The sequence below is a fragment of the Salvelinus sp. IW2-2015 genome, linkage group LG3 (assembly GCF_002910315.2).
Source record: "Salvelinus sp. IW2-2015 linkage group LG3, ASM291031v2, whole genome shotgun sequence".
Lineage (NCBI taxonomy): Eukaryota > Metazoa > Chordata > Actinopteri > Salmoniformes > Salmonidae > Salvelinus > Salvelinus sp. IW2-2015.
The window spans coordinates 23314393-23336277 of NC_036840.1; the positions used below are offsets into that span (position 1 = coordinate 23314393).

Consider the following 21885-nt stretch of genomic DNA (forward strand, 5'->3'; position numbering starts at 1 on the left):
ATTTAGTATTTACCCTTTGCTATGAGATTCAAAATAAATTGAGCTCAGGTGCATCCTGTTTCCATTGATCATCATTAAGATGTTTCGACAACTTGATTGAAGTCATCCTGTGGTAAATTCAATTGATTGGACATGGTTTGAAAAGGCACATATCTGTCTATATAAGGTCCCACAGTTGACAGTGCATGTCAGAGCAAAAACTAAGCCATGAGGTCGAAGAAATTGTCCGTAGAGCCCTGAGCCAGGATTGTGTCAAGGCACAGATCTGGGGAAGGATACCAAAACATTTTTGCAGCATTGAAGGTCCCCAAGAACACAGTGGCCTCCTTCCAAAGAAGTTTGGAACCACCAAGACCCTTCCTAGAGCTGGCTGCCCAGCCAAACTAAGCAATCAGGGGAGAAGGGCCTTGGTCAGGGAGATGACCAAGAACCCGATGGTCACTCTGACAGAGCTACAGAGTTCCTCTATGGAGATGGGAGAACCTTCCAGAAGGACAACCATCTTTGCAGCACTCCACAAGTCAGGCCTTTATGATGGAGTGGCCAGACGGAAGCCACTCCTCAATAAAAGGCGAATGACAGCCTGCTTGGAGTTTGCCAAAAGGCACCTAAAGGACTCAGACCATGAGAAACAAGATGCTCTGGTCTGATGAAACCAAGATTGAACTCTTTGGCCGGAAGGCCGAGCGTCACGTCTGGAGGAAACCTGGCACCATCCCTTCGGTGAACCATGGTGGTGGCAGCATCATGCTGTCGGGATGTTTTTCAGTGGCAGAGACTGGGAGACTTTGTCATTACGGGGTACTGTGTGTAGATTGATAAGGGGGAAAAACGATTGAATCTATTTTAGAATAAGGCTGTAACAAAATGTGGAAAGGGTAAAGGGGTCTGAACATATTCCYAATGCACTGTATGTTAGGTTTGGTATGGTTACATAAGACAGAATGTTACTTAAGACAAAACCAAAAGCGAACATCTAGCAACCCAATGGCTGCGTGTTCGAATCTCATCACGGACAACTTTAGGATATTAGTAACTTTTAAACTACTTTTTAGCTACTTTGCAACTACTTAGCACGTTAACTAACTCTTCCCCTCACCCTAACCTTAACCCTTAATCTAGCTAACATTAGTGTTCGCCACCTAGACTCCTAGCTAATGTTAGCCACAACAAATTGGAATTTGAAACATATAATACATTTTGAAAATTCATATGTTTTTTTACCCCTTTTTTGCCCCAATTTTTGTGATATCCAATTGGTAGTTACAGTCTTGTCCCATCCCATCACAACTCCTGTATGGACTCAGGAGAGGTGAAGGTGGAGAGCCATGCGTCTTCCGAAACACGACCCTGCCAAGCCGCACTGCTTCTTGACACATTGCTCGCTTAACCCGGAAGCCAGCCGCACCAATGTGTCAGAGGAAACACCGTACAACTGACGGCCGTGCATGCACCCAACCCGCCACAGAAGTCACTAGAGCGCGATGGGACAAGGACATCCCGCCCGGCCAAACCCTCCCCTAACCCAGACGATGCTGGGCTAATTGTGCTTCGCCACATGGGTCTCCCGGTCACGGCTGGCTTGGACCGCTGCGATACTAGGGAGGCCATTTTGCAAATTCTTGATATATTGACGAATTGCAATTCATAACATATTGTAATAATTGCAATTCATAACATATCATAGAAATTGTCATTCGGAACATATTGTATCGTATGACGGACGTCCATAAATTAATACATACCATACGAAACATAACATATCATACTAATTGGAGTGTCTCGGATTTACCTTTTACTATGTTACGTCTACCCCTGAGTCCAGGTAGAACATGGAGGAATACAGCTCAGTACAACCTCAGGGCCACCCGGTGATAAATTGCTTCTTACTGAAGCGCCATCTCGCACCACATACCGATATAGTTCACATAACAGGCTGTGGTCACATTCGGCCCCTGGTAAATGCTTTGTGCCATTCAGTAGGCTACCAACTGGCAACATTTGAATAGTCTCTAGGCTCTACTATAATGCATAATTTATCAATTTTTTTCTTGGGGTTTTTATCCACACATACACCCCAGGTAGTGACTCCCTGAAACATAACCCTCAAGTCACACCATTGTTTAGATAATGACATATCCCATGTATTATTTAGCTAAAGTCTCAGAATAGACTGATCTTGCATCCTAAATGGCACCCTATTCCCTACATAGTGCACTACTTTTGACCAGAGCCCTATGGGGAATAGAGTGTCATTTGGGACGTAGCCTGTGTGATACGGATGGGAGATGATTGTGTTGACCTCACATGACCCCATATGTTAGTGCGTCATAGTTCTTTAACCAAACAAATATGCATAGGTGAGCATTAGGCTATTACATCTTGGTCATTGATTATAGTTTATATGCTCCTGACACATAGGCTATTGTTGTTGACCTTTTAGACTACATATTCATATAAAGAAATGTGAATATAGGTGGATAGGCCTATAGGTGTAGCTGTATACTAGGCCTATGTATAGGCATATACTGCCTACATATAGGTGGATAGGTCTACATGAACTAAACATTGGAATATAGCCTGCATCTTACGTTTCTACCAGTGCAGCAACAAACTGTGTACACACGCACACAGGTCATGGCAGGTAGCCTATTGGTTAGAGCATTGGCCCAGTAACTGAAAGGTTGCTGGTTTGAATCCCTGGGCCAACAAGGTGAAACATGTTGGGCAGAGTTGGAATATGCAAAGGACAAATATATGCACCCACAAATGATTATTATCACAGAAACCTCAACATGGGAGTCCTGCAGGTACTAAGGATCCCACTCACTTCCCCCTAGTTTCTCATTGGCTGTCCAGATCCGCAAGGTAAGGGGGCTCTAATTGGTTTTTGGAACTCACCAGCTGTTTCACGCACCCCCACATGCCCCACAGGAGTAGAGGGGTGGGGTAGACTGAGGAGGGGGATGCCACATGCTCCATGATGAACCCCCTGCTCACCTCCAGGAACCAGCTGCTGCTGATATCCCAATGGAGGGGACATGGTGGTTAGTGGTACCCCTTGGGGGACCGACAGGGTCAGTCACTAGGGTACACTGAAGTAGCAGGATAGTGGATCATAAGGAAGTGGGTATGCTCTCATCCTCTCACCCATTGGAAATAGAACATAATTACTAAAATTACTAAATTACTAAATGAGTGTGTTTGTGTTGTAGTGTGTGTGTCTGTTTGTGCGTGTGTGTGTGAAGTACATTACACTCCATTTACTAAATGACTGACCGACTGACACCTGGAATGCTTTTATCTTACCTTGATTATTGTCCAGTCATATGGTGAAAGTGCTGCAAAGAAGGACTTAGTTAAGCTGCAGCTGGCCCAGAACAGAGTGGCACGTTTTGCTCTTCATCATAATCAGAGGGCTGATATCAATACTATGCATGCCAGTCTCTCTTGGTTAAGAGTTGGGGAAAGACTGTCTGCATCACTTCTTGTTTTTATAAGAAACATTAATGTGTTGGAAATTCCAAATTGTTTGTATAGTCAACTTACACACACCACTGACACACATTTACCCCACCAGACATGCCACCAGGGGTCTTTCACAGTCCCCAGGCCCAGAACAAATTCAAGGAAACACACAGTAATATACAGAGCCATGATTGCACGGAACTCCCTTCCATCTAATTCAGTGCAAGTAAACAGCAAACCTGGTTTAAAAAAAACAAATAAAGCGACAACTCACGGCACAACGCCTCTCCCCCATGTGACCTACTTGTTGTGTGTATGTACTGACATGTATGTGTAACTGATAGATGCACACACACACATGCACACTACATGTTAATCTTTTAAATGTATGTAAATTGTAAAGTCTTTTGTCTGTAATGTCTTTTTCGCTATTATACAAAAGGATCCTAATAAAATCTAAATCTATATGCTGGTGGTGGATATGATCGATTGCAGAATTAGAATCCTTTTGTGTATAAATTCTTGTCAACATTATGCAGAAAGTATAGGGTCCTATTACTGTGAAGACCTTATGAAGCAGTCAGTGGGGTATAGATATATTGAGGATCTACAAGACTGAAAATAACAAGATGAGATGGATGTCCTGGCTTCCATCCATTAGTGTCTAAATGGCTTAAAGATCAAAATATAAATCAATGGAAAGAGCCCCTTGAGGCTTCTTCTGTGTGTGTGTGTGTGTGTGTGTGTGTGTGTGTGTGTGTGTGTGTGTGTGTGTGTGTGTGTGTGTTTGTGTACGTCCGGTTCATAGAGATAAATCCATATAATATTAACCATTAACACACATAAAACATGACAATGTGGTATAGCTATCTATGCCTATACAAACAACTCAGGATCTCAAACTCAAGGTTTGTCAGGGACAAGGACATTCAAATACAATATTCTATCCATAGTAATGGAGTCTCATTCTACTTCTGGTTCTATTCTCCATGTAGATTGTTGATAAAAAGAAGAAGTGGGTTGTAGAGACTAGAGACACAAACAAAGTCAATTGGCAATTTTAAAACCCACCCACTGCTTTCATTTTCAGTCTGTCCCGTCTCTACACGTCCCAAAATGTTAATTCTCTTTACCCTACAAGAGAGAGTGTGTGGGGGTGTATCTCAATTTACCGATGAGGTGCAGAAACGTATTATCTCCTCAGGTTTCTATGACTGTGTGTGCTTGGATGAGAGCCTATTGATATTTCAAATATTGGTTCGTTCATTTGATCCACATAAGACTTTGTTCGGGGGCTTTTTGTGATGCTAAATTGTTGAATTTCTAATGAGATTAAAAGGTCTAGAAATTGCTTTGATTTCTAGTTGTTGAATTTCACACGTCTTTTGTAGGATATAAATCACGTTGTAAGCTATAATGTTGCAGGTTTTACAGGGGTGACTGATTCAGGTCATAAACAATATAGCCTTTAGGCATAGGCCAACAATAAAACAATCGTCTTAATTGCAAATGCAGAAACGCTTCATTTCAATGTAATTAAAAACAGGAAAGAGAATAGAGGCTAAACATTCAATAAATGTACAGTATGTCACTTGCATTGCAGATGAGATATTGATTTGGCCTAGTTGTCATGGGAATTTTAAAAATCGTTTTTCCATCACATCCCTAAAAGATTTGTGGCCTATGCAATTTGGCAAAATGTAGCCTAAGAAAATGCACTGCAATTCATGCAACAAAATGAACTGATTGTAGACAGAGGCATACAAATGTAGCCTGACTGCTACATATAGAAATAGAAGGATTTCTTTGTTTATTTTATGGTTGTATTTTACCCCCTTTTTCTCCCCAATTTCGATCTTGTCTCATCGCTGCAACTCCCCAACTGGCTTGAGAGGCGAAGGTTGAGTCATGCGTCCTCCAAAACATGACCCGCCAAACCGCGCTTCTTAACAACCGAACGTACCAATGTGTTCGGCGGAAACAGCGTTCAACTGATGACCGAGATCAGCCTGCAGGCGCCTGGCCCGCCACAAGGAGTCGCTAGATCGCAATGAGCCAAGTAGAGCCCCCCCCAAGCCAAACCCTCCCCTCCCCTGCGCCGCCCAATCATGGCTGGTTGTGATACAGCCCAGGATCAAACCCAGGTCTGTAGTGATGCCTCTAGCATTGTGATGCAGTGCCTTAGACCGCTGCGCCAGCCCACTGAGTGTAGAAAACATTAAGAACATCTTCCTAATATTGATTTACAATATTAACCCCCCCATTTTGCCCTCAGACCTGCCTCAATTTGTCGGACATGGACTCTACAAGGTGTCGGAAGCATTCCACAGGGATGATGGCCCATGTTGACTCCTATGCTTCCCACAGTTGTGTCAAGTTGGCTGGATGTCCCTTGGGTGGTGGACCATTCTTGATACACACGGGAAACTGTTGAGTGTGAAAAACCCAGCAGCGCTGCAGTTCTTGACACAAACCTGTGCACCTGGAATCTATTGGACATTACTGGACATTCCCCCTCTGAATGGCACAAATACACATTCCATGTCTCAACTGTCTCAAGGGTTAAAAATCTTTCTTTAACCTGTCTCCTCCCCTTCATCATCACTGATTGAAGTGGATTTAACAAGTGACATCAATAAGAGATCATAACATAGACTGACCAGGTGAAAGCTATGGAAAGAGCAGGTGTTCATAGTGTTTTTGTACACTCAGTGTACATTCTCAACTATTGGTTTAAATTTCGATTCCCAAATTGATGTCAATTTCTTTACATCAAGGAGTCCCAACAGTTAGTAATTTAGTATAAACAGCTGATAGACTCCCTTTTGCAATTGAGTTGGTTTTGAATATATAATTTTAAATGTTGAGAGATGGCACCTGTGGGAAATCATTTAGTTGTTTATTTTTTGGCCCAATCGCAGGCTTGTAAGTATCTACAGAAGTGGCACTTTGGAATATTTAATGTTTTTGAGAGATATTCAAATGATGCAAAGGCGCCAACTTTATAAAGGTCATAAAGTGATTTCACACCATTTTGTCTCCATATATCAAAAGCTTTGTCTGAAAAGGATGGTGGAAATAGATGGTTATTAACCAGGGGGGATTAGGGAAGTATCTCTCTAATATCTAGGTTCAGCCTTAAGTTATTCCATATCTTTAGTTTGTCTAACTGAAAGTAGCAATTGGAGCTGGTAGGGGATAGCATACAATGCCTCTTAACAATGTGGACATACAGAATTTGGATGATATAATTCACTGATTCAGTTGGAGGCTGTAGAACTTTCCAATAGTGAGTTCCTGTTGTAGAAATACCACTTTTTGTTTTACATTTTACAATATCATGTGTGATTGCCCCCAAAAGGTTATTCCAAGAACCTCATAGGAGGTGGGGTTCATCAAGGAACCTCCTTAGTTGGTGGGAGTTCTTGCAGAAACCTAACTGCCCAACTGAAACATTTGGATTTGAAAGGACAGCATGTGCAGGCACTTAACTGAAAAATGTAAAGATCTCAATTTAAGGTAAGGTTTGTCGCTTGTAAAATTGGTATTGGTATGTTATGCAGATCACGTTTACCATCCTCCTCCCTTACCTCTTCAATGAATATCCCATAGGCCTCTACATTATGGACAAGGTATCTGTATGAAACCATTATCAAAACAGTTTTTTTCATTCACATTTACCACAAAATACTGTAATGTGCATGTTTTGATAATCATCTGTAAAATTACTATTTAAAAAAAATGAACCCCAAAAGGTTCTTCAAACTTTTTTTGAGAATGCATTAAAAGGAGTTCTTTGAAGAGCCCTTTTAATTAAAGGGTTCTCCGAAGAACTTATAGGGGTTCCCCCACAGTTTCAATTTGAAGAACCCCTAAAGGATACTCCAGGAACCTTTTCTTTTTAGAGGGTAGTATGTTCCTGTCTTACAATTACCACTTTTTGTTTAACATTTTACAATATTGTGTGTGATTTAATAAGAATGTTATAGATTGTTTAAAGTGGCAATCAGCAGTAAAAACAATAACAAAGCATTCTCCCTGCCCGTTTCAGTAAACCATTGGTGATATCAAAATGATAGTTTTAATAATGTTTTCAGGCTAGTGGTTTGTTTTCATTTACAAAGTTTGGAGTATAACAAGCTTATATTTTGGGTTGGGATGGGGTACGAACTAGCTCATGCTAGGCAATAGGTAGATAACAGGAAATCCAATAGACTAAAGTACAGGCAGGGAATAGGTAAAAGGCGTTGTTCGTGAGGCAGGCAAAAACTGTCATACACATGAGGAGTAAATCACAGGAAACCCAGCACTCTGAAAGACATGTGTCACAAAACAAACAATACCTCACAGTGATGGGGTGCAAATAACTGAACTAAATAGTGTGTGATAATAACATACAGGTGTGTGAACAGGTGATTGGGATCTGGAGAGTGAGCTACGTTCAGGGGATCTAGGTGTTTGAGAGTGTGAGCTGGAAAGTGGGCTGGAAAGTGAGCTGCGTTCAGGGGATCTACATGTTTGAGAGTGTGAGTTGGAAGCAGACATCATGAGGTATTTAAGTTACAGTCCCTTCAGAAAGTATTCACACCCCTTTACCTTTTCCACATTTTGTTGTGTTAAAGGTGATTTTATTGTCATGTTTTGTCAAAGATCTACACAAAATACTCTGTAATGTTAAAGTGGAAGATTTTTTTTTACATTTGTAAAAAGATTATGAAAAATAAAACACTAATAAATCTTGATTACATAGGTAATCAACCCTCTGAGTCAATACGTTCGGATCACCTTTGGCAGCGATTGGGTAAGTCTCTGGGTAAGTCTCGAAGAGCTTTCCACACCTGGATTGTCTTTTTTTAATTCTTCAAGCTCCGTCAATTGGTTGTTGATCATAGACAGCCATTTTCAAGTCTTGCCATAGATTTTCAAGCCGATTTAAGTCAAAACTGTAACTAGGGGGGATTAGGGATAATTCAATGCTGTCTTGATAAGCAACTCCAGTGTATATTTGGCCTTGTGTTTTATGTTATTATACTGCTGAAAGCTGAATTTGTGTCTTGCAGTGTATGTTGGAAAGCAGACTGAACCATGTTTTCCTATAGGATCTTGCCTGTGCTTAGCTATAATTCGGCAATCGGCAATTTCCCTAGTCCTTGCCGATGACAAGCATAACATGAGCAGCCACCACCATACTTGAAAAAATGAAAAGTGGTACTCAGTGATGTGTTGTGTTAGATTTGCCGCAAACATAACGCTTTGTATTCAGGACATATCTGTACAGGCTTCCTTCTTTTCAAATCAAATCGTATTTGTCACTTATTTAAGAAAAATAAGAGTTAAGAAAATCAAGTTTAAAAAAAGTAATAATAAAATAACAATAGCAAGGCTATATACAGGGGGTACCGGTACCAAGTCAATGTGCGGGGGTACAGGTTAGTCGAGGTAATTGAGGTTATGTAAGTCGCTCTGGATAAGAGCGTCTGCTAAATGACTTAAATGTAAATGTAAATAAACAGTCAAAAGTTTGGACACACCTACTCATTCAAGGATTTTTCTTTATTTTTACTATTTTCTACATTGTGGAATAATAGTTAAGACATCAAAACTATGAAATAACACATATGGAATCATGTAGTAACCAAAAAGGTGTTAAACAAATTTTAGAGTGTGCAAAGCAGTCATCAAGGTGTAACGGATGTGAAATGGCTAGCTAGTTAGCGGGTACGCGCTAGTAGCGTTTCAATCAGTTACGTCACTTGCTCTGAAACCTAGAAGTAGTGTTGCTCCTTGCTCTGCAAGGGCCGCGGCCTTTGTGGAGCAATGGATAACGAGGTGCTTTCGTGGGCGACCGTTGTTGATGTGTGCAGAGGGTCCCTGGTTCGCGCCCGGGCGAGGGGACGGACGTAAAGTTATACTGTTACATTGATGCTGTTGACCTGGATCACTGGTTGCTGCGGAAAAGGAGGAGGTTGAAAGGGGGGTGAGTGTAACGGATGTGAAATGGCTAGCTAGTTAGCGGGTACGCGCTACTAGCGTTTCAATCAGTTACGTCACTTGCTCTGAAACCTAAAGTAGTGTTGCTCCTTGCTCTGCAAGGGCCGCGGCCTTTGTGCGCGATGGGTAAACGATGCTTCGTGGGCGACCGTTGTTGATGTGTGCAGAAGGTCCCTGGTTCGCGCCCGTGTCGGGGCGAGGGGACGGTATAAAGTTATACTGTTACAAAGGCAAAGGCTTCTTTGATGAATCTCAAATATAAAATATATTTTGATCTGTTTACCACTTTTTTGGTTACTACATGTTTCCATATGTGTTATTTCATAGTTTAGATGTCGTCACTATTATTCTACAATGTAGAAAATAGTAAAAAATTAAGAAAAACACTGGAATGAGTAGGTCCAAACTTTTGACTGGTACTGTACATGTAGGTAGGGCTAAAGTGATTATGCATAGATAATAAACACAGAGTAGCAGCATCGTAAAAAAAGGGGGGAGTCAATGCAAATAGTCTGGGTAGCCATTTGATTAACTGTTCAGCAGTCTTATGGCTTGGGGGTAGAAGCTGTTATGGAGCCTTTTGGACCCAGACCTGGCGCTCCGCTTGACAATTTTTAGGGCATTCCTCTGACACCACCTGGTATAGAGGTCCTGGATGGCAGGAAGCTTGGCCCCAGTGACGTACTGGGCCGTATGCACTACCATCTGTAGTGCCTTGCGGTCAGATGCTGAGCAGTTGCCATACCAGGCGGTGATGCAACTAGTCAGGATGCTCTCAATGGTGCAGAATACCTCATAATAAACTGTAGACAATACTATTTACCAAAATATTTTTAATCTATATTTTTCGTAGCTGTCTATTTACCACCACAAACCGATACTGGCACTAAGACCACACTCAATGAGCTGTACAGGGCCATAAGCAAACAAGAAAATGCTCACACAGAGGCGGCGCTCCCGGCCGATTTAAATACCTAATTTCTACCAGCATGTCCCCTGTACAACTAGAGGCAAAAACAACCTCTAGATCACCTTTACTCCACACACAGAGACTCATACAACGCTTTCCCTCACCATCCATTTGACAAATCTGAACATAACTCTAATCTCCTCATTCCTGCTTACAAGCAAAAACTCAAACAGAAAGTACCAGTGACGCGCTCAATATGGAAGTGYCCCATTGAAGTTGATGCTAAGATACAGGTCTGTTTTGCTAGCAAAGACTGGAATATGTTCTGGGATTCATCCGATGGCATTAAGGAGTTTAACACATCAGTCACCGGCTTCATTAATAAGTGCATCGCCGACGTCATCCACACAGTGACCATACGTACTGTACGTATCCCAACCAGAAGCCATGGATTACAGGCAACATCCGCAATGAGCTAAAGGACACTAATCCGGACTCTTATAATAAATGCCACTACGCCTTCTGATGAACCATCAAACAGGCAAAGCGTCAATACAGGACTACGATCGAATCCTACTACACTGGCTCTGACGCTCGTCGGATGTGGCAGGGCTTGCAAACTATCACGGATTACAAAGGGATTCCAGCCACAAGCTGCCCAGTGATGCGGCCAGATGAGCTAAATGCCTTCTAGGCTCACTTCGAATGGGTGCCGAGCACGCCCCCATTCAAATTGACGGGAATGTAGTGGAGTGGGTCGAGAGCTTCAAGTTCCTTTGTGTCCACATCACTAATGAACCTATCATAGTCCCAACACACCAAGACAGTCATGAAGAGGTCACAACAACACCTATTCTCCCTCAGGAGGCTAAAAAAGATTTGGCATGGGACCTCAGATCCTCAAAAGGTTCTACAGCTGCACCATCGAGAGCATCTTGACTGGTTGCATCACCGCCTGGTATGGCAACTGCTCGGCATCTGACCTCAAGACGCTACAAAGGGTAATGCGTATGGCCCAGTACATCACTCGGGCAGAGCTTCCTGCCATCCAGGATCTCTATACCAAGCAGTGTCAGAGGAAGGCCCTAAAAATTGTCAAAGACTCCAACCACCCAAGTCATAGACTGTTCTCTCTGCTACTGCACGGCAAGCGGTACCGGAGTGCCATGTCTGGGACCAAAAGGCTCCTTAATAGCTTCTACCCCCAACCCATAAAACTGCTGAACAGTTAATCAAATGGCTACCCGGACTATTTACATTGACCCCCTTATTCTTTTGTACTGACTCTCCTGCACAGGCTCAATGCACACTCACTGTACTCTAACCACACACTCACACATACTACACACACACACAGACACAAAACACACATTCACATTCCTTCACACTCTTCACATACACTGCTGCTACACTCTGCTCATGATCTACGCATAGTCACTTTTCCCCTACCTACATCTACATATTACCTCAATTATTGTATATAGCCTCATTATTGTTATTTTATTGTTACTATTTTTCCTTTCGTTTATTTAGCACATTTTTCTTATTTAGGCCTACTTTTTTTAAACACTGCATTGTTGGTTAAGCACTAGTAAGTAAGCATTTCACCGTAAGGTCTACCTACACCTGTTGTGTTCGGCGCATGTGACAAATACATTTTGATAGATTTTTATCAATCATGGAGACAGCAGATGTGGCCAAAAGATTTTTTGTCAAGTTGCTATGTATATAAAAAGGTGTGATTTCTTKCAAATTGATATAACAAGTATCAATATGACTGTTGAATATTTTCAGTTAAGGCACAAGGTAGATTAAGTTTAAACACCTTTATATTGGTTGTTAGCAGACATTTAAAGATTACGTTTATATTGTATACACTTAGTTTTCCCTGAATCATTGCAATAAAATCCTTCAATGTCACGCCCTGACCTTAGAGATCCTTTTTATGTCTCTATTTTGGTTTGGTCAGGGCGTGAGTTGGGGTGGGCATTCTATGTTTTGTGTTTCTATGATTTTCTATTTCTATGTTTTGGCCGGGTATGGTTCTCAATCAGGGACAGCTGTCTATCTTTGTCTTTGATTGGGAACCATACTTAGGTAGCTCTTTTTTCCACCTGTGTTTGTGGGAAGTTGACTTTTGTTTAGGGCACATAGCCTGTAGCTTCACGGTTTGTTTTTGTAGTGTTTGTTGTTTTTGTTCGGCGTCATTTTTATTCAATAAAGAAAATGTACGCTCACCATGCTGCACCTTGGTCCTCCTCTTTCAACAGCCGTGACATTCAAAATGTAGTCATTGTTTCATTCATATAAAGTTCTGATTTAGCAATAAGCTACTGAGACAAATGACCCGCGATGTGCCATATCAGGTGGAATTAGAAAAAATTACATTTTACATATTTTTGTATTTTATGTTAAATTAATTAGAATATTAGGCTGCATCTAGATATTTCAACTAAATTAGCATATACAAGCATAACATATTCAAAAGAAAAGCAAGTACAGTTTGAGTCCTGTAGATATTGAGGGAAATTCTGGAACGTGGATTTGTGGAAAGCATTTTTGATGGTTAAAATGCAGACTTCGTGGGTTTGGTTTCCTAATCCACTGACATGCATTGCGCAGTTATTTACCCCGATGATTACCTGCTCAGTTTGTCTGAGTGCGCATCGTGTTTTTATCATAGCAATACTGCTACCATGTGGTGCAATGTAGATATAACAGTTCATTGCGCTCGCTTAAAAGAGCGGATTTAGCTAAGCAAATAGTGATTTGTGACCAATATGTCACTATAATAATTTGTTGTCTACTATGTTGTACACTTATTTTCTTTATTTGGTTTGCTTGATACCTTACATTTAATATATTCAATACAGTGCATTTTATTCTCATAGACTACGTATCGAAGTACACGATGCCAAATGGTTAACCATTAACCTTTTGATTGTTCACACACTTGGCCACTTCATATCGGTTTAAAATTTAGCCACGGTTGACCTAATATCGGTTACCGAGAAGTACAACTCTCGCGAAAGTTGTCACTTTCCGTTTAAACGTGAATCTGTCCAATAGATAACAGCTGACCTGATAGCGAGGTCGGCTGCAACCCATTTATAGATAAGAACCATAATAACACGCTGCATGCCGGGAGTTGTTATGTTAGACGACGACAGTGTCCTGCTGTCAAAACAGTTCGTGCGGTGGTGGTGACCAAAGCTGTGATCATGGCGTTGACCCGGCTAGAACGGGCCCAGGTATGGATTCTGAGTGCGTGCACGGGCGTGCTCTTTGCGCTCTTTCGACTCCTCTCTCCCAGGCGGTCCCGTGGATTCACCAAACTTCTTCCGGTCACCAACCCTCTGCTGATGATGTCTGCGATGCAGCTCGCGCAAAGGATTCGTCGGAGAGAGGTCCGTAGGCTACCCGGTACCGGGTTATATGTTCTAATCTCTTTTTACGCGAGATACTACTTTTCCGGAGTGCTTCCACTTGTACGGTTCCGGTGCCGTAGGCCTGAATGGTGTAGCCAATGGTAAAAGGGCTGCGTGAGTTATCTTCATTTATCCACCATGTGTGGACCCCAGGAAGAGTTGCTGCTGCTTTTGCCACAGATAATGGGGATTCTAATAAAATACCAAAAGCTTAGGACAGGGTTCTACAACGGCTTGATAAAGAGCCTATCTGCTGCATGATAGGCTACTGCGTTGCTCTCTGGGAGCAGTTGGGCTGTGACTGCACTCTGCACATGTCTGCACATGTCCATTACATAAAGGCGCTACATGGTCAATCCGACGTCTGCATTGGCCGTGCAGCATTTACGGTGATATGGCCTCTGCAGAAGTCAGGGCATTCATACTTTTTCTGCTTCGCGGAGTAGCGCAGAGCTTTTGTCAAGGAAGTCAGTTTGTGTTTAGACAACCAATCATGTCAATGCGGAGCTATACCTAGCCCTCCACACTGTTACAAAATTTGAGATGCGCACATATATACGGTACAGAGCTCAATATGGCGTCTGCGTGCCTCTGGAGGCTCCGCAAATAGCGTCACACCATCCATATGGCGTCTCCGACCACATTTTAAGATCAAGCAGAAATAGGCTCTTAGGCAACAGCCTTGTGCTGTTATCTCCTTATGAAACTGGGTTGGGGTCAATTCCAATTGTCAATTCAGGAAGTTTATGACTACAGCAATTCCAATCTTTAGGGCTTTTCAATGAGGAAAATGTTGAATTGGAAATTGGTTTACTCTGAATTGACTGGAATTGATGCACACACACAGGCGCACTACTGTCTGTACTGTATGTTGGTTGGTGTAGGTGTCGAGCGTGGAGGTGGTGCAGGCCTACATTGACAGGATTCAGGAGGTGAACCCGCTGCTCAATGCTATGGTGCAGGACAGGCAAGTACAAGTACTCCGGGACTAGACTGGTTAAATGTCATATGGTTACAAATCTAATGTTGCAGTTTCACCTTACCTCCACTATGTCCTGACACACAACTAAACCTGTATATGCCTATTTCTTTCTTCTTTCTCTCTATTCCTCTCCCTCTCTGCTCCCTATTTTCCTCTCCTCCTCTGCTCTCTCGCTTCCTCTCCTCCCTCTCTCCAGGTTTGCAGCAGCGTTGCTAGAGGCAGCCCAGGTGGACAAGTTGATCGAGGAGGAGACCGGGGGAGAGGATGTTCTGGAGGATAGACTTCCCCTGCTGGGGGTCCCCCTCACTGTCAAAGAGGCCTTCGCTCTACGGGGTAGGTCTACACACTCACCTAGACAGTCCTTTCTCAAACCTCTCCTCGGAGACCGCCCAGCTGTTTSAATATTTGAACTATTCCAGAACTAGCACACCTGATTCAACTTGTCATCTAATCATCCAGCCCTTGAGCTAGCTCAGGACTACAACTAAAATTGTGAAACGTCTGGGGGTGTTCCTCAAGCAGAGGTTTGAAAATGGCTGACCTAGATCCTCTCCTGTATTCTCCCACACTGTGTACCTACTCATGTAGTTGTGTACCCTGTAGTGAGGCTATGAGAGCGGGTCTGGGTGAGTGTGTAGGCCTACCTTATAGGTCAGTGTTTTCTAATCCTGGACCCAAAGCCCTAGCATTAACACACTTGATTTCACTTATCAATTCATCACCAAGCCTTAATTAGTGCTTTAGGCCTGTTAGTACAAGGGCAAAAATTAGAAAGGGTACCCATTTGGGTCTCCAGGACCAGGATTGAGAAACACTGCTATAGGTAGACCTACCCCCCCCCCCCCCCCCCCCACACACACACACACACACACAGACCCTCTCCTACAGTCCTAAGGTCTCACCATAACAGCATTCGACCATCAACAACTTTCCCTCTGCCTCGTCACCATCAGATACATTACATTCTTTGATGATATTCCCACTAGATAAGCATCAGTAAAGTGCATCTGTCCCTATTCAAATGAAAACGGTTTTGAATATCTCTATCTGCCAGCTTAGTCCACAACCGTAACAGACCCAAGCCATTGCACTCTCCAAATATTTGTCAAATTGTCATGGATTATATCCTAGTTTACAGTTCCACCTGTATGTTCAACTTCTCCCCACCCGTTCCCTTTGTCCGCCAGGCATGCCTAACACCGCAGGTGTGGTTTCCCGGCGCGGGGTCCTTTCAGTGGGGGACGCCCCTCCCGTGGCCCTGTTAAAGAGGGCCGGGGCCATCCCCCTGGGGGTCACCAACTCCAGCGAGCTCTGCATGTGGTCCGAGTCCCACAACCACCTATACGGCATTTGCAATAACCCCTATGACCAGGAGAGGACACCAGGCGGCAGCTCAGGTGTGGTATTGTGAGGTGTTATAAAATGGTAATAACACGGGAAGGTATGTGTTAACGGTATTACAGCTGTAATAACACAGGTAGATGTCCAAAACAAAGGACTGATAGTGCGTATTAATTACTTGTTATATCAAGTTACCTCACCTACAGAAACAGACAATAGGTTCCTGCCCCTATGGGCCTTTCTGGCTCGGACAAGCTTTACTTTCTCTATCTCAATCGCTCTTCTTCTTTCCCTCCTTTCCTGTGGACTGCAGGTGGAGAGGGTAGTATACTTGGCGGTGGAGCATCGGTGATCGGGATAGGTTCTGACATCGGTGGAAGTATCCGTATGCCGTGCTTCTTCAATGGCGTTTTTGGCCATAAAACCACACCAGGTAAATATAGAGTACCCCTTGTGTGTGTGTTGGTGTATATGTAGATGCTAGTGCGTGTGTGTAATTGGCCATGTTTCTCCTGTGTTATTTGTAGGTGTAATATCTAATGATTGTCAGTACCCCCCTGCCTCTGGTTGTCATGAGGACTACCTCAGTACTGGCCCCATGTGTCGTTATGCTGAGGACCTTCTGCCCATGCTCAGGATCATGGCTGGACCCAATGCTTACAAGTACACAACCCATCACACCTTTAACAGACTAAAACACCCAACACAGTATTCTCAGTAAAGGCTTCAACACATCTAACTAGAAACAACTAACTACCAATGGTGCATGGGTAGTTTACAGGCATACAAAAATGCAAATAAGTTTAATGTCCATACGACTAAGTTTTGTGAAGTTACACTAAATATATACATACATATACACAAAAGTATGTGGACACCCCTTCAAATGAGTGGGTTCGGCTATTTCAGCCACACCCGTTGCTGACAGGTGTATAAAATCGAGTTCACCGCCATACAATCTCCATAGACAAACATTGGCAGTAGAATGGCCTTACTGAAGAGCTCAGTGACTTTCAACATGGAACCATCATAGATGCCACCTTTCCAACAAGTCAGTTTGTCAAATTTCTGCTAGAGCTGCCCCGGTTAACTGTAAGTGCTGTTATTGGGAAGTGGAAACGTCTAGGAGCAACAACGGATCAGCTGCAAAGTGGTAGGCCACACAAGCTCACAGAACGAGACTGCTGAGTGCTGAAGCAATAACACATAAAAATCGCATGTCCTCATTTGCAACACTCACTACCGAGTTCCAAACTGCCTCTTGAAGCAACATCAGCATAATAACTGTTTGTCGGGAGCTTCATGAAATAGGTTTCCATGGCCTAGCAGCCGCACACAAGCCTAAGATCACCATGCGCAATGCCATGTGTCGGCTGGAGTGGTGTAAATTTGCCGCCATGTGACTTTGGAGCAGTGGAAATGCATTCTCTGGAGTGATGAATCACACTTCACCATCTGGCAGTTCGCCGGACAAATCTGGGTTTGGTGGATGCCAGGACAACGCTACCTGCCCCATGTATAGTGCCAACTGTAAAGTTTGGTGGAGGAATAATGGTCTGGGGCAGTTTTTCATGATTCGGGCTAGGCCCCTTAGTTCCAGTGAGGGGAAATCTTAAAGCTACAGCATATAATGACATTCTAGACGATTCTGTGCTTCCAACTTTGTGGTAACAGTTTGGGGCAGTGCAAAAAGCGAGGTCCATACCGAAATGGTTTGTCGAGATCGGTGTGGAAGAACTTGATTGGCCTGCACAGAGCCCTGACCTCAACTCCATCGAACACCTTTGGGATTTATTGGAAAGCCGACTGCGAGCCAGGCCTAATCGCTCAACAACAGTACCCGACCTCCCTAAAGCAAGTTCCAGCAGCAATGTTCCAACATCTAGTGGAAAGCCTTCCCAGAGGAGTGGAGGCTGTTAGAGCAGCAAAGCGGGGGACCAACTTCATATTAATGCCTCTGATTTTTGGATGTTCGACAAACAGGTGTCCACATACTTTTGGTTATGTAGTGTATATCAAAACCATGACATTTTGAGCACCTGTTTAACTGTCCTAGCTCTCCATGTCTCTGTACAGATTGTCTTTGTCCGTTGAGGTGGATCTGAGGAACCTGCGTTTCTTCTCTATCCCTCACGATGGAGGCTCTCCTCTGGTGAGTGCTGTAGATGAACAGCTCCTTCAAGCCCAGAGGAGGGTGAGTAGAATGCCTAGTAGACCCGCAACACGCACACACGCGCAAACGTAGATTCACAAAGACATCTGTATTTCTACCAGGTGGTGGAGCGGCTCGAGTCTGACCTAGGGGTCAAGGTTCAGGAGGTGCGTCTCTCTGGGCTCAAATATGGCTTCCAGATCTGGGATACGTACATGGGGCTCCCCGACAAGGAGGGCAAGGTGGGTCAACTGCTGCTGCTGCTGTCTTCTTCATTAGGTAGCGTTTATGGGGGTATTATGAGGCCTCACTAGTACTGCCATCCTAACTATGCTGAACAAAAATATTAACGCAACATGCAACAATTTCAAAGATTTTACTGAGGTACAATCAGTCAATTGGGATAAATTCATTAGACCCTAATCTATGAATTTCACATGACTGGGAATAGATATGGATCTGTTCGTCACAGATACCAACAACAAAAGGTAGGGGCGTGGATCAGAAAACCATTCAGTATCTGGTGTTACCATTTGCCTCATGCAGCGCGACATCTCCTAAGCATAGAGTTGATCAGGCTGTTGTGGCCTGTGTAAAGTGTCCCACTCCTCTTCAATGGCTGTGCGAAGTTGATGGAAACTGGAACACGCTGTTGTACACGTCGATCCAGAGCATCCCAAACATGCTCAATTGGTGACATGTCTGGTGAGTGTGCAGGCCATGGAAGAACTGGGACATTTTCAGCTTCCGGTTATTGTGTACAGATCCTTGCGTCATGGGGTGTGCATTATCATGCTGAAACATGAGGTGATGGCTGCATGACAATAGGCCTCAGGAACTCGTCAATGCAATTGTGTTCGTTGTCTATGCCTGCCCCCATAACCCCACTGCCACAATGGGGCACTCTTTAAACAACATTGACATCAGCAAACCACACGATGCCATACACGTGGTCTGCGGTTGAGAGGCTGGTTGGACGTACTGCCAAATTCTCTAAAACACTGGAGGTGGCTTATGGTAGAGAAATGAACATTCCAACAGCTCTGGTGGACATTCCTGCAGTCAGCATGCCAAATGCACGCGCCCTCAACTTGAGACATCTGTGACATTGAGTTGTGTGACACAACTGCACATTTTAGAGTGCCCTTTTATTGCCCCCAGCACAAGGTGCACCTGAGTAATGATCATGCTGTTCAAACAGCTTTTTGATATACAAAACCTGTCAGGTAGATATATTTTGTTGGCAAAGAAGAAATCCTCACTAACAGGGACGTAAACAAATTTGTGCACAACATTTGAAAGAAATAAGCTTTTTGTGCATATGGAAAATTTMGGGGGATCTTATTTCGGCTCATGAATCACGGGACCAACACTTTACATGTTTCGTTTACATTTTTGTTCAGTGTAGATACGTGTGTGTATGTGTTTCTCGCAGCGCCCCACACCCTTCCAAGTGTTGATGGGGGAACCAGGGAGGCCGGTGTGGCCAGTGTGGGAGCTGGCCAAGTGGATGATGGGAAGGTCCCCTCACACCATGGCTGCTATTGGTAACAACATAAACACACATTGACAATCCTGTCTAGTAATAGTAGTTTCGGGTCTAGTGATATGTTTTAAGTGTTGCCAGTCAACTGAGTGACCTTGTCGACCTATCTATTGTTCGTGCCCGGGTGTATTCTAGTAACCAGAGCTACTTTGATCAACTGAGTCAACTGTCAGTTGATCAAACATGGTATCTTTAGGTCCTCTTGTCATGATGATATAGGTCAAGGATGGGCAACTGGCAGCCCCTCCTTTTGTAGGCCCACGGACCAATTTGACCCCCCCAAAAATTGTGGTCTCAACTTATTGTTGAGAGTTAGAATACACAAGGTGCCATTTCAAAACGTGGTTGTGCATCAGCAGTCCTTCAATTAGCCCATGTCAGCTATTTTMATTTTACATTGGTAGGTTGGTGTAGCGTCCAGCTATCTAAACATGTAGTAAGCATGGTCGAATTCCTGACCGGGGAGGGGTCCATTGATCATCGGTTATCATATTAAAAACGGCAAACATTTTCCTCCTCCCTATGGCAAAATGAGTACAATTGCATGAAATGAGTTATAAAATTGCAATATTTTTTTGCCCCATGGCAAAATGTGTAGAATTGTAGCAAACGTACTTTAAAAATGGCAACATTTTCTCTACGCCCCATGACAAAATGCACAGTATTGCAGGAAATTAACTCTAAAACGTACATTCTTCCTCTTCACTGTCATGAGGGGTATGGATGTGGGTACGCAGCCCCACGTGCCTCCGCAGCCCCTTTTGTGGCCCCCACCCCCATCAAAGTTGCCCATCTCTGGTATAGGCTAATCAATCTGTGTTATCTCTGGAATCATGGTCATTCTGTTGCTCTGTGTGTTCCAGGCCTGGCCCTGGTAGAGATTACCAGCTCATCCAAGCCCTCTCCCTTCATCCTGAAGCAGAAAGAGAAGCTACAGAAGGAGATGGAGGAGCTGTTGGGTACAGACGGGGTTCTCCTGTACCCCACCCACCCTCACCTCGCCCCCAAACACCACCACCCCCTCTTCACACCCTTCAACTTCGCCTACACAGGTGAGAGGGTCTGGAAGACAATATCTAATAATCATATAAATCTATGAACCAAATCTTAATATAACTTGAGGTATTCAAACTTTCAGGCAAATCACACAATGATTCAGGGCTGCGGTCACAAATATGTGACAGAATGAATTGTCTGTACACCACCACTGAATGAATGCAACATACTCCAAAGATTTCTCTCATTTGCATCCCTCTATCCTTCCCCCCTCCATCCCCAGGGGTCATCAACATCCTGGGGCTGCCTGTGACCCAGTGCCCTTTGGGGTTGAGTGTAGAGGGTCTTCCCCTGGGGGTGCAGGTGGTGACTGGGAAGCACCAGGATCGCCTGTCCCTAGCCATGGCCCTCTACCTGGAGAAGACCTACGGAGGCTGGAGAGACCCTGGAGCCGCCTGACCTGTCCTGTATCTATAAAGCATTGCAGGGTAGGACTCTTATACACATCTAGATGTGTATAAGAGACAGTCTACAATCAGTTTGGCCTTTTTAAATCAAAATAAACGAGTTACATGAACAGGGAGGACCTGATCCTGGATCAGCACTCCTACTCTAAGACGCTTTATGGATAGTGGCCCTGACCTGAGGATCACTGGGCCATGTTCAGTATGAAAGGTGGTCAAATGTTGCAGATAGAAATGTCATGAATAGAACCGACATGATTCCTTTTTCTACAAGTCACAGGCATGTTTGTATCTAAATGTTTTGCCCCGCACTGTTGTCCTTACCCATTTTTAATGGGTAATGGTAGAATTGGGTGTAGGATAATCTGATCCTAGATCTCTGGTTAAGGGAAGTAAGTATGTCCCTAACTGCTGATAAAGGGGTGTGTTTACTAGCCTTAGCCTTGTGCTCAGACTAGCTCTATTACACACACACAGTACACACTATTCAGCACTTACCCCAATGGAACTGTCTGGTTCAATGACCTCTCACTGAAGAAAGAATGTCTGTGTTTGCACTGAAAGCGAATGTTATTGGCACAAAGAATGTCTAGTCAGCCATGATTGA

The 21885-nt window shown here is 43.6% G+C and overlaps 1 protein-coding gene across 1 annotated transcript; it reads left to right on the plus strand.

Annotated features, from left to right (window-relative positions):
- The first annotated feature begins 13490 nt into the window (after positions 1 to 13490).
- On the plus strand, positions 13491 to 21822 carry faah2b (fatty acid amide hydrolase 2b). Its single transcript, XM_023972140.2, has 11 exons — positions 13491 to 13776; positions 14682 to 14764; positions 14976 to 15112; positions 15967 to 16176; positions 16434 to 16553; positions 16648 to 16783; positions 18197 to 18314; positions 18395 to 18514; positions 19708 to 19819; positions 20682 to 20870; positions 21098 to 21822. The coding sequence occupies exons 1-11, from the start codon at positions 13591 to 13593 to the stop codon at positions 21271 to 21273; spliced, it is 1587 nt and encodes a 528-aa protein (XP_023827908.1). The 5' UTR covers positions 13491 to 13590; the 3' UTR covers positions 21274 to 21822.
- Positions 21823 to 21885: the final 63 nt, after the last annotated feature.

Coding starts and splice junctions, on each gene's coding strand:
- faah2b (XM_023972140.2), top strand. CDS start 13,591: ATGGCGTTGACCCGGCTAGAACGGGCCCAGGTATGGATTCTGAGTGCG. Junction 18,515..19,707: donor TCCCCGACAAGGAGGGCAAG/GTGGGTCAACTG, acceptor TGTTTCTCGCAG/CGCCCCACACCCTTCCAAGT. Junction 20,871..21,097: donor CTTCAACTTCGCCTACACAG/GTGAGAGGGTCT, acceptor CTCCATCCCCAG/GGGTCATCAACATCCTGGGG.